The 13,641-nt window shown below is 43.7% G+C and overlaps 1 protein-coding gene across 4 annotated transcripts in view; it reads right to left on the minus strand.

Moving 5' to 3' along the window:
- Positions 1-13,641, minus strand: part of SV2A (synaptic vesicle glycoprotein 2A) — a 620,870-nt gene that overhangs the window by 159,139 nt on the left and 448,090 nt on the right. For all 4 annotated transcript variants that reach the window (XM_069950896.1, XM_069950897.1, XM_069950898.1 and 1 more), the window contains one exon: positions 11,383-11,516. In XM_069950896.1, coding sequence (XP_069806997.1) covers positions 11,383-11,516 — 134 coding nt within the window. The remainder of the gene's footprint in view (positions 1-11,382; positions 11,517-13,641) is intronic.

The raw sequence follows: 13,641 nt of genomic DNA on the forward strand, positions 1-13,641 counted from the left end.
TCAACCCTGGCTGCAAGTGACAATGTATCTACCTACAAGGGGACAGGTATCAGGCTACAAGTGGGGAATAGATGGCTGCATGGGGGAGGTATGTGCAGTAGCGGATTATAATAGGTCCGTTTTGGGCGGTAGCCCGGGGCCCTGAGCTCCTGAGGGGCCCATGGCCACCCAAACAGACTCATACTTTCTGTGGTTTATTATCTTCTGGCTACAGTTCTGCCACGATTTGCTGAAAATTGCTGCTTTTCTACATCAATTTTGCACAGATTAGGGAATTCTGACATTATTTACCCTGCACTATGAATACCACGTTAGTGCTGCCATAGTTACAGTCGGGGGGCCTAGGCTTGGTGAACAGCCCAGGGCCTTTGGTAAATTTAATCTGCCCCTGGGTATGTGGCTACAAGGGGACATTGGGGAAGTATAAGGCTGCAAGGGGGCATACCTGGCTAGGGGCATAACTGTCTGCAAGAGGCATATCCGACTGCAGGGGGCATACCTGGCTAGGGGCATATCCGACTAAAGGGGGCATACCTGGCTAGCAGCATATCCAGCTGCAGGGGGCATACCTGGCTAGGAGCATATCCAACTGCAGGGGGCATACCTGGCTAGTGGAATATCTGGCTGCAGGGGACATACCTGGCTAGTGGAATATCTGGCTGCAGGGGACATGCCTGGCTAGGAGTATATCCAGCTGCAGGGGGCATACCTGGCTAGACCTCTATTTCATTTCCATCAGGGAATTTGAACCAGAGAATGAACTGCTGGCAGGTCTCTAGACAGGTGAATTACCCCAAGACCAAAGCTCCAACACATTTGGGCTGTGAGATTCAACTATATAAGTGTTTTTTTCAGACCAGACATAAACTGCCTGGCTGACAGCTGACACTGGCTGACACTGGCAGAGAGCAGGAGGACGGGCAGCATTGCTTATTCATGAAGGGGGAGGAGGAAGGTGCGGAAAGGTGTGCCAAAGTGCGCCACAAACAACTCTTCTTTGCCTTTTCAGTACAGTAGGAGACGTGAGAGTGTGCATAATCAACTGCATGGAAAATTACCAACAGTCACCATGATCACTAGGGGACTGCCAGCTACAGCACCTTAGGTAGGACCCGGCAGATTCCCTTTAAGTGTGAAATTATATTATTTTTGTTTATTTCTTCTTGATCTGATTTTACCCAGTACTGTATACAGTGATCCTTCAATCTCCATTGGGCTCAAGTTACAATATTTTCAACATACAATGGCCCTTACTGGACCATTCTAACTTGAGACCAGACTCAGTATGCAATGCCACAGACAGTCAGGATTTGGGGAACACGTTAATAGCTAGACAATTGACCAATAAAAGAAGGCATCTTACTGGTCAAACCCCGGTATAACTGATTGGCTATCTGTTAGTGTCTTCCTACAGTAGAATGTGATAGTACTGCTCTTTACCTGTACCAGAATGAGCTGCTCCTTTGTGCACCAGGTGAGGATTGCTTCATTTTATTTTCTGGGACCCTGTGTGATCTGTACACGACCCTGAAAATGCTCCAGTCCTCTACATAGAAAGTTATTTACAGTTTCCATTAGCTCTTTTTGACGGTTGTATGTAAGGGCTTGCTTAATCCATTTTAGTTATCTACTTATTTAAATCTATTTTTTTCTTTCTTATTTTGGGATGACATTATGGGGGCTTAAGAACCAATTACCAGTTTTCCCCTAAAACGTTGGCCTCAAAATACAATATTTTCAACATACAATAGTTGTCCTGGAATCAATTAATATTGTAACTTGAGGAACTACTGTTTTCAACAAGGGATATCCTCTACACCTAGAGAAAAAAGTTTTTACACCAGCACTAGAGGGGATTCCTTACTGTAAGAGTGGTGCACTATTAAAGTGATCATGGTGAAGCTTTTTCCTGTGAAAAGCTTTTTCTACAGCTTTCAACAGTTCTACAGTGTCAGTGAATGAATCTACTTCTCTTTCCTCAGCAGAGACAGGGACCCCCCTCGTCCCCCTCCCTTGTCTTTTCTCTAAAGGCCCTATTCCACGGAACGATTATCGGCCGTACATAATAGAATAGGCCATAGATAATCGTCCCGTCCAATAGAAAGCAACGATCAGCTGACATCGTTCATGTCGGCTGATCGTTACCTCGTTTGTCTTTCAAACATGCTGAATCTGCTGCCATCTCTCCGCAGAATAGGAGCGGCGGCAGCAGACGCTGCTGTATGCTATGGGCTACCTGGACGATCTAGCAATCACTCGGGCAGCAAACCTTGTTTGCTCCTCACTGTTGGCCCGTGGAATAGGGCCTTAAGTGCCCAGTACTGTCAGTAAGTAAATGAGTCCTGTTATCTCCTCTTTCCTCTTTGCAGATAAGCAGTTACACAGGACCCCCTCCTCCCTCCTCCTCTCTCCTGGACCTCAGGCAGAGTCATTTGCTCTTTCCTCTGCCACTGCTGCCTGTCTCCCAGCACATTAAAGCCACTCTGTACCCACAATCTGACGCCCCAAACCACTTCTACTTTCAGATAGCTGCTTTTAATCCAAGATCTGTCCTGGGGTCCATTCGGCATTTTTTGGTGTGAAATTATATTATTTTTGTTTATTTCTTCTTGATCTGATATTACCCAGGACTGTATGCAGTGATCCTTCAATCTCCATTGGGCTCAAGTTACAATATTTTCAACATACAATGGCCCTTACTGGACCATTCTAACTTGAGACCAGACTCAGTATACAATGCTACAGACAGTCAGGATTTGGGGAACACGTTAATAGCTAGACAATTGACCAATAAAAGAAGGCATCTTACTGGTCAAACCCCAGTATAACTGATTGGCTGTCTAGTAGTGTCTTCCTACAGTAGAATGTGATAGTACTGCTCTTTACCTGTACCAGAATGAGCTGCTCCTTTGCGCACCAGGTGAGGATTGCGTCATTTTATTTTCTGGGACCCTGTGTGATCTGTACACGACCCTGAAAATGCTCCAGTCCTCTACATAGAAAGTTATTTACAGTTTCCATTAGCTCTTTTTGACGGTTGTATGTAAGGTCTTGCTTAATCCATTTTAGTTATCTACTTATTTAAATCTATTTTTTTCTTTCTTATTTTGGGATGACATTATGGGGGCTTAAGAACCAATTACCAGTTTTCCCATAAAACGTTGGCCTCAAAATACAATATTTTCAACATACAATAGTTGTCCTGGAATCAATTAATATTGTAACTTGAGGAACTACTGTTTTCAACAAGGGATATCCTCTACACCTAGAGAAAAAAGTTTTTACACCAGCACTAGAGGGGATTCCTTACTGTAAGAGTGGTGCACTATTAAAGTGATCATAGTGAAGCTTTTTCCTGTGAAAAGCTTTTTCTACAGCTTTCAACAGTTCTACAGTGTCAGTGAATGAATCTACTTCTCTTTCCTCAGCAGTTACAGGGACCCCCCTCGCCCCCCTCCCTTGTCTTTTCTCTAAAGGCCCTATTCCACGGAACGATTATTGGCCGTACATAATAGAATAGGCCATAGATAATCGTCCCGTCCAATAGAAAGCATTGTTGCCTCGTTTGTCTTTCAAACATGCTTAATCTGCTGCCATCTCTCCGCGGAACAGGAGCGGCGGCAGCAGACGCTGCTGTATGCTATGGGCTACCTCAGGGGTGGGGAACCTCCGGCCCGCGGGCCGCATCCGGCCCCTGACACCTCCGGATGTGGCTCCCCTGTGACATGCGCCGCTCTGGAGGAGAAGGAGCCGACACACACGGCATCCTCCTGTGTCTGTGACAGCTGCCAGGAGGATGCTGTGAGTGCCGGCTCCTTCCCCTCAGAGCGGTGCACATCTTCTGACTCCTGCCCTCCTGTGACGTGCGCCGCGCTGGTGAGGCAAGAGCTGGCACAGACACAGGAAGATGTGTCTCTGTGCCTCACCAGCGCGGCGCACATCTTCTGACTCCTGCGGGCCGCGCGCGATGACGTCATTTCATCGCGCGCCGCCTGCAGGAGAAGACCGGCACAGAAGAGAGGAGGGAGAAGAGGACCTGGACAGCGTGGGAGCGGAGGAAAGGTGAGTGGGATGTTTATTTTTTTCATTTGGGGCAGACACTGGGGGTTAACTAGGCTACCAGGGACATGACTGAGGAGTTAACTAGGCCACCAGGGACATGACTGAGGAGTTAACTAGGCCACCAGCGACATGACTGAGGAGTTAACTAGGCCACCAGCGACATGACTGAGGAGTTAACTAGGCCACCAGGGACATGACTGAGGAGTTAACTAGGCTACCAGGGACATGACTGGGGGGGTTAACTAGGCCACGAGGGACATGACTGAGGAGTTAACTAGGCTACCAGGGACATGACTGAGGGGTTAACTAGGCCACCAGGGACATGAATGAGGAGTTAACTAGGCTACCAGGGACATGACTGAGGAGTTAACTAGGCTACCAGGGACATGACTGAGGGGTTAACTAGGCCACCAGGGACATGACTGGGGGGTTAACTAGGCTACCAGGGGCATCACTAAGGATTCAAATCAGGTACAAGGGGCATCACAGAGGGTTAACTACAATAGCAGGGGCATTAGGGGAACAATACTTTGCCTTGTTCGGGTGCTGCAAACCCACGCTACTAACTGCCGCGCACGGTATAACATTGAGTGCGGCCCTCGAATGATTTTATTAAGGCCCGACCGGCCCTCGACATGGAAAAGGTTCCCCACCCCTGGGCTACCTGGACGATCTAGCAATCACTCGGGCAGCAAACCTTGTTTGCTCCTCACTGTTGGCCTGTGGGATAGGGCCTTAAGTGCCCAGTACTGTCAGTAAGTAAATGAGTCCTGTTATCTCCTCTTTCCTCTTTGCAGATAAGCAGTTACACAGGACCCCCTCCTCCCTCCTCCTCTCTCCTGGAGCTCAGGCAGAGTCATTTGCTCTTTCCTCTGCCACTGCTGCCTGTCTCCCAGCACATTAAAGCCACTCTGTACCCACAATCTGACGCCCCAAACCACTTCTACCTTCAGATAGCTGCTTTTAATCCAAGATCTGTCCTGGGGTCCGTTCGACAGGGGATGCAGTTATTGTCATAAAAACAACTTTTAATCCGGCAGCGCTGTGTCTAACGGCCGGGGCTTACATTTGTATATGCATTAGGCTGACACACCCTCTCTGTCCCTCCTCCCCACCCTCCTCATTATTAGGAATGCTCCAGGCAGACTGTCTCCTATTTGTCAGCTGTGTGTATAATGAACGTGGGCTGGATCGTTAATACACCTGTGCAAAGCCCAAATAGCAGTAAATGTTCCTGGATCATTCCTAACGATGAGGAGGGTGGGGATGAAGGACGGAGAGGTTGTGTCAGCCTAATGCATATACAAATGTAAGCCCCGGCCGTTAGACACAGTGCTGCCGGGTTAAAAGTTGTTTTTAGGACAAGAACTGCAAGAACGGACCCCAGGACAGATCTTTGAGTAAAAGCAGCTATCTGAAGGTACAAGTGGTTTTGGGGGGACAGATTGTGGGTACAGAGTCACTTTAAGCAACTACACAGGACTCCTCTCTCCCCCAGCTCTGCAGTTTGACTTAGTGTGTGTGTGTGTGTGTGTGTTGGCGAGGTGAGGGGGGGTATTTATTAATTAATTATTAAAAGGGAAGTCTAGATGGACCATTTTTCTGCCAACAATCTTTTATGTTTCTAAGATCTCTTCCAACACAGGAGCCAGAAGCAACAAACTCTGCAAGGTAAGTACTTTTATATTGTATTGTGAGCGAGTTTTGGAGCGTGCGAGTTTTTGATCTGAAGTGTGTTTTTGTCTCAAGTGTGGGACTTTAATATTCTGGGACTTTAGATTTGGGGAGTTTTAGAGGAAAACAAATTGTTTATTTACTTTTGAACACATTGTTTGCTTTTGTTGCTTGTTTGTTTTTTCTTTCTTTATACATAATATCCCCATATAAATGAGCGCCATGTTTGACAATGCGGCCCAATGTACATCTTGTGCGATGTATGCAATCCTTGATCAACCGATCGAGGGTGCATACCATTGTGGGAGATGTGTGCATGTTGCTGGTTTGGAAGCCCAGATCCTGGATCTAAATGAGCAGCTGCAACGATTAAGATGCATTAGCAAACTGGAAAGGGGTCTGGTGCTCACTGAGCAAGCACTCCAAGGGGTAGATGGGGGAGAGAGTGATAGCATGGAGGTACAGGAGGAAGAGGCAGCTAGTTGGGTCACAGTTAGAAAAAGGGGTAGAGGGAAGAGTGTGAGGGAGGCCAGTCCTGATCTGGCACACCCCAACAAGTTTGCCAAATTGGCGGATGAGGGGGATGTTGATTCAGGGGTGGCATTGCTGCAGGAGGACACTGCCTCTGAAAGCCAGGGGGGTGTCTGCTCCAGTAAGGTGGGAAACAGGAGTTCAGGGCAGGCCAGGCAGGTACTGGTAGTGGGGGACTCAATTATTAGGGGGACAGACAGGGCAATCTGTCACAAAGACCGGGATCGTCGAACAGTGTGTTGCCTTCCTGGCGCTCGAGTTCGTCACATCGCGGATCGGGCTGACAGATTACTTCGAGGGGCTGGCGATGACCCAGCAGTCATGGTGCACATTGGCACCAATGATAAAGTTAGAGGTAGGTGGCGGGTCCTTAAAAACGATTTCAGGGACTTAGGCAGGAAGCTTAAAACTAGGACCTCCAAGGTGATATTCTCCGAAAAATTACCTGTACCACGAGCCACACCTGAGAGACAGCGGGAGATTAGGGAGGTAAATAAGTGGCTCAAGAGCTGGTGTAGGATAGAGGGGTTTGGGTTCATGGAGAACTGGGCCGACTTCTCGGTCGGTTACAGGCTCTACGGTAGGGACGGGCTGCATCTCAATGGGGAGGGTGCAGCCGTGCTGGGGGAGAAGATGGCTAAGAGGTTGGAGGAGTGTTTAAACTAGGGACCGGGGGGGAGGGCAACTACAATATAGTAAGTAAAGACAGAGTAGATGAAGAGCTGGGCCTAGATTATGGAACTGGGGGTGGAGCGGCGGGAGGGGTTAGAATAGTCACTAGTGATAAAAGGAAAGGAAATATGGACAAACATATTAAATGTATGTATACTAATGCTCGAAGCCTCACTAATAAAGCTGAGGAATTAGAACTCATAATGGTTGAAGAGAAATATGATATAGTGGGGATAAGCGAGACATGGCTGGACGAGACCTATGACTGGGCCGTTAATATCCAGGGTTATAGTCTATTCAGAAATTACCGTAAAAATAAGAAAGGGGGAGGGGTCTGTCTATATGTTAAATCATGCCTTAAGCCTATTCTGCGGGAGGATATATGTGATGATAATGTGGAGTCTCTTTGGGTAGAAATAAGGGGAGGGACGAAGAATAATAAAATTCTTATAGGAGTGAGTTATAAACCTCCAAGTATAGTGGAAGAATCAGAAAATCTTCTTATAAGACAAATAGATGTGGCAGCGAAGTCATTATTATGGGGGACTTTAACTACCCAAATATCAACTGGAAAGCAGAAACCTGCAGCTCCAGGAAGGGAAGCGTGTTTTTGGAAATAGTAAAAGATAATTACCTTTCCCAACTAGTAAAGGAACCAACAAGAGGGGGGGGGCCCTTCTGGACCTGATCTTAACCAATAGGCCCGACAGAATATCAAAAATAGAGGTGGGGGGTCACCTAGGTAATAGTGACCATAACATAGTAAGTTTTCAATTATTCTTCAATAAAATTATTAGTAGAGGGGCTACAAAAACATTAAATTTCAGGAAGGCTAATTTCCAAAAACTAAGAGAGGACATTGGGAACATAGACTGGGACAATGCCTTCAGAAATAAAAGTACACAAGAGAAATGGGACATATTTAAGAGCATCCTGGGTAAATCGTGTGAACGACACATACCATATGGGAATAAACGTAGTAGAAATAAGAAAAATCCAATGTGGTTAACTTCAGCTGTAAGGGGTGCAATAAATGATAAGAAACAAGCATTCAGACAACTAAAACAAGAAGGTAGTGGGGAAGCATTGAGCAACTATAGACAGAAGAATAGAATGTGTAAAACGCAAATAAAAGAAGCAAAAATAGCAACAGAAAGAAGGATAGCCACAGAAAGTAAAACAAATCCCAAAATGTTCTTCACCTATATAAATAACAGAAGACTTAAAACCGAAAATGTTGGTCCCCTCAAAAATAATCTGGGTGTAATGGTGGAGGGGGAAGAGGAAAAGGCCAATCTACTAAATACATTCTTCTCTACTGTATTCACAGAGGAGAATCCCAGACGACATGACTAGGGATAATGTTAATCCTCCCATAAATCTCACCTGCCTAACACAACAAGAAGTGGGAAAACGCCTTAAAAACATTAAAATCCATAAGTAACCGGGCCCAGAAGGTATCCATCCTAGAGTTTTGCAAGAATTAAATACTGTGTTGGACAGACCGTTATTCCTATTATTTAAAGATTCTATTACGACAGGGATTGTTCCACAGGACTGGCGCATAGCTAATGTGGTACCAATATTCAAGAAGGGGTCAAGGAGTGATCCTGGAAACTACAGGCCCGTAAGTCTAACATCTATAGTAGGTAAAGTATTTGAGGGGATTGTAAGAGATGCTATACTGGAGTATCTTAATGGAAATGATCTTATGACGCAGCACCAGCATGGATTTATGAGGGATCGGTCCTGTCAGACTAATCTGATCGGCTTCTATGAAGAGGTAAGTTATAGACTGGACCTGGGGGAGGCTGTGGATGTTGTGTATCTGGACTTTTCAAAGGCATTTGATACTGTGCCGCATGAAAGGTTGGTCTACAAAATGAGGATGCTGGGACTCGGGGAAAACGTATGCAAATGGGTAAGTAACTGGTTGTGTGATAGAAAACAGAGGGTGGTCATTGATGGAAAATATTCAGATTGGGTTTTAGTTACTAGTGGGGTACCACAGGGGTCAGTGTTGGGTCCACTTCTTTTTAATATTTTTATTAATGATCTTGTAGATGGGCTACACAGTAGAATCTCCATTTTTGCAGATGATACTAAACTGGGTAAAGTAATAAGTACAGAGGAGGATAATATCATATTACAGAGGGATTTGGAGAAGCTAGAGGCTTGGGCGGAGAAATGGCAAATGAAGTTTAATGTGGATAAATGTAAGGTTATGCATTTGGGCCATAGAAATAATAAGTACAGTTATGTGCTAAATAATAAAACACTGGGTAAAACTACTTCCGAAAAGGACCTGGGGGTATTGGTGAACAGTAAACTCAACTTTAGTGATCAGTGCCAGGCATCAGCTGCCAAGGCTAATAAAATAATGGGGTGCATCAAAAGAGGCATAGATGCTAAAGATGAGAACATAGTTTTGCCTCTTTATAAATCACTAGTCAGACCACATATAGAATACTGTGTACAGTTTTGGGCACCGGTATATAAGAAAGACACAGCTGAACTAGAGCGGGTGCAGAGGAGGGCAACAAAGGTCATTAAGGGAATGGGTGGGTTACAGTACCAGGACAAGTTATCAAGCTTGGGGTTATTTACGCTAGAAAAAAGACGTCTTAGGGGCGATCTGATCACAACGTACAAATATATGAATGGACAGTACAGAGATCTTTGCCCCATAGGGGTTTTTCGCCTTCCTGTGTCAACACAGTAGGATTCTCCTAGGTTGAACCTGATGGACTCTTGTCTTCTTTCAACCTTATTTACTATGTTACTATGTTACTATCTATAGATTTAGCCTTCTGTATGTTCTCACAACATACTTTTTATGAAAAGAATGGCTGTTATTTTTAATTTACACAACAGCCTTATGAAGTTCTCTTCATAATAAAATTATTTGCATTTTAATGCAAACAACGGCGTATGTTCACACAACATACTGAACTACAGCCGCTGTTTGCTTTAGCCAAATCAGTGATTATGTTATTTATTTCCGGTTGGTGTCCATAGACTTCAATGCAATTCAAAATGGGCTTTGTTTGATACTCAAATCAACAGTCATTATTTTGAGTGCCAAATAATGACTGTTATTTTCATAGCGTGTGAACATACCCTTAGGTTATGTTCACACTACGCATAAACAATGGTTGTTTGGTACTCAAAACAATGGCTGATATATTGTGTGCCAAACAACAGCCATTGTTTGCAGAGAAAATTTCATTGAAATCAAATCACAAAGGCTGTTTGATTCATTGTGTGAACAACAGCCGTTGTTTGCATTGACTTCAATGCAACCTACTGTATGTCACTATGAAAAGAACGACCATTGTTTTAATTGTTTTAATTGAAAAGGTCAGTTTTTGTCATAAAACGTACATTGTGCGAACATAACCTTATTTTGAAAAAAATCAACATTTTTCAGCCTTACAAACTATGTAATGCTGAAATCACATACAGCAGTTTTTGAGATAAAGTCATATCATGGTAAATACTTGAGATCAAAGTATTTTAGGAGTGATACCTTTATTGGCCAACATAAAATTGTTAGAGCTGTGAGCTTTCGGGATTCCCAAGATCCCTTCGTCAGACAAGTTCACAAATGAATGACTTACAGAAACAGCATAACATTTTAGGGATCACTTCCAGAGCGACAGAGAGAGGAAAGTGTGGGAATTCAAATTCATAAAAACATTCCAGTCAATAACACATGGATTAAACCTGCCACCTGGATTTATGACCCACTACATGGACACACTCCACAGATAAGACTGAACTGGCCAACAATCTTGGACTTCCAAATAAGCTTTAATTTACAACAAGTCCTTTTTATTGCCCTGGCTTATCTATGTGATGTATATACCCCCTCAGACCCCCCCCCCCCCCTTCCCAATTCACAGATGTCTCTCCCTTCTTGCTTGTAAGATCCCTAAAATGTTGTGCTGTTTCTGTAAGTCATTCATTTGTGAACTTGTCTGATGAAGGGATCTTGTGAATCCCGAAAGCTCACAGCTCTAACAATTTTTTGTTGGCCAATAAAGGTATCACTCCTAAAATACTTTGATCTCAAGTATTTACCACAATATGGATTTTTCTGGGTAACACGGTACCATACTATAAATTTTTTTATTGAGATAAAGTCAGAAATGGACCCAGCTGAACGTATAAGCCCTCCTTTAATATTTATCCTTCCATTTAAATCGACTTCTGGCTTTGGCTCAAAAACTGCAATGGTAGTTTAAAAAAAAAAAAAATAGCTGTATGTAATTCCAGTTTTTAGGTTGCATTCACACATCCCGTAAATTACGAGCCCTATGGCAAGGAAGTCCTGTCCTGGAATGTTTCCCCACCTGGCATAATGTAGCAATACAGGAAGCGTGAATGCAGCCTTACGCAAAGAAACAAGAAGCGTCTTTAAAAATTAGAACAAGTTTTCACCTGTGTTGTAGAACATGGTAGAGATGAAGGTGCAGTTCTTGAAGAAAGTGTTACTGGACGTGATATCTTCAAAGTAACAGTCTTTGAACAAGGAATCTTCAAATATAACAGATTTAAGCTTGAGGCCGATGAATCTTTTGAAACAAAAGAAAAGGTAATTATTTGGGTCTCAGTATGTACCATGTTAAAAGGTTTCTAAAAAAAACCAGTCCTGTTGAAGAAATCCTGCTGTGACAAATAGTTAACCCCTTAGGGACCAAGCCTATTTGAGCCTTAATGACCAGGCTCATTTTTCAAAATCTGACCTGTCTCACTTTATGCGCTTATAGCTCAGTGATGCTTTAACATATGCTAGCAATTCTGAGATTGTTTTTTTTGTAACATATGGTACTTTATATTAGTGGCAAAATTTGGTCACTATCTTTTGTGTTTTTTGTGAAAAACATAAAAATATAAAAAAAATTGAAAAATTTGCACTTTACAAACTTTGAAATTTTCTGCTTCTAAAAAAAGAAAGTCGTATCACATAAATTAGTTACTAGGTCACATTACTAATATGTCCTCTTTATTCTGGCATAATTTCGTAAACATATTTTACTTTTCTTGGGTGTTACGGGGCTTAGAAATGTATCAGCAAATTATCAATTTTTCATGAAATTTCCAAAACTAATTTTTTTAGGGACCAGTTCTTTTTTTAAGTGTGTTTAGGAGGCTTGTATCCTTGAAACCCTCAAATGACCACATTTTGGAAACTACACACCCTAAGGAATTATTCTAAGGGTATAATGATCATTTTAACCCTACAGGGGCTGGAGGAAAGTGTTCACAATTAGGCCGGAAAAAAATGGAAAATAGAAATTTTCAAATAATATGTTCGTTCAGATTAAAGTATCTTATTTTCACAAGCAACAGGAAAAAAAGCACCCCAAAATTTGTAACGCAGGTCCTCCTGAGTACAATGGTACCCCATATGGGGACGTAAACCACTGTATGGGCACACAGCGGGGCTCAGAAGGGAAGGAGCGCTAATTAGCATTTTCAGTGCAGATTTTGCTGTACAAGTTTTCAGGCGCCAGGTGAGTTTGCAGTGCCCCTGTAGTGCCAGCAGAGTGAAACCCCCCATAAGTCACCCCATTTTGCAAAGTTAACCCCTCAAAGAATACGTCTTGGGGTGCAGTGAGCATTTTGACCCCACAGGTATTAGAGGAAAGTATTCAAAATTAGACAGTGAAAATGAAAAACTAGAATTTTTCCAATAATATGTATATTTAGTTTGAAATTTCTCAATTTCACAAGGAACGGGGGAGAAAAGGCACCCCAAAATCTGTAACGCAGGTTCTTCCGAGTAGAAAGGTACCCCATATGTGGGCATAAACCACTGTATAGGCACACAGCAGGCCTCAGAAGGAAGGGAGGGCAAATTAGCATTTTCTGTGCAGATTTTGCTGTAGAAGTTTCTGAGCGCCAGGTGCGTTTTCAGAGCCCCTGTAGTGTCCGCAGAGTGAAACCCCCCCATAAGTCACCCCATTTTGGAAAGTGCACCCCTCAAAGAATGCATTTTGGTGTGCGGTGAGCATTTTGACCCCACAGGTATTAGAGGAAAGTATTCAAAATTAGACAGTAAAAATGAAAAACTAGAATTTTTCCAATAATATGTTTGTTTAGTTAGAAATTTCTCAACTTCACAAGGAAAGGGAGAGAAATCGCACCCCAAAATTTGTACTGCAGGTTCTCCTGAGTACAACGATACCACTTATGTGAGCATAAACCACAGTATGGGCACACAGCGGGGCACAGAAGGGAAGGAGCGTCATTTTGCTGGTGCAAAACCGCAGCTAGTATCGGTTATTAGAATAGCGCAGTTGCTAAAAAAATTTTTTTTTACTGGCATTACAGGTAATCTGGGGTGGTGACGGGCAACCTGGGAGTGTTTACTTGCTATCTGTGGTGGTGACAGGCGATCTGGGGTGGTACGAGCAGTCTGTGGCAATGTGGGGTGTTTATGGGCAATATGGGGGTGTTTACTGGCTATCTGGGTTGGTTACGGGCAATCTGGGGTGGATACTGGCAATCTGGGGTGGTTACGGGCAATCTGGGGGTGTTTACTGGCTAACTAGGGGTGTTTACTTGCTATCTAGGGGTGTTTACTGGCTATCTAGGGGTGTTTACTGGCTATCTAGGGGTGTTTACTGGCTATATGGGGTGGTAACGGACAATCTGGGGGTGTTTCCTGCCTATATGGTGTGGTAACGGACAATC

This window comes from Dendropsophus ebraccatus, chromosome 13, assembly GCF_027789765.1.
Source record: "Dendropsophus ebraccatus isolate aDenEbr1 chromosome 13, aDenEbr1.pat, whole genome shotgun sequence".
NCBI lineage: Eukaryota > Metazoa > Chordata > Amphibia > Anura > Hylidae > Dendropsophus > Dendropsophus ebraccatus.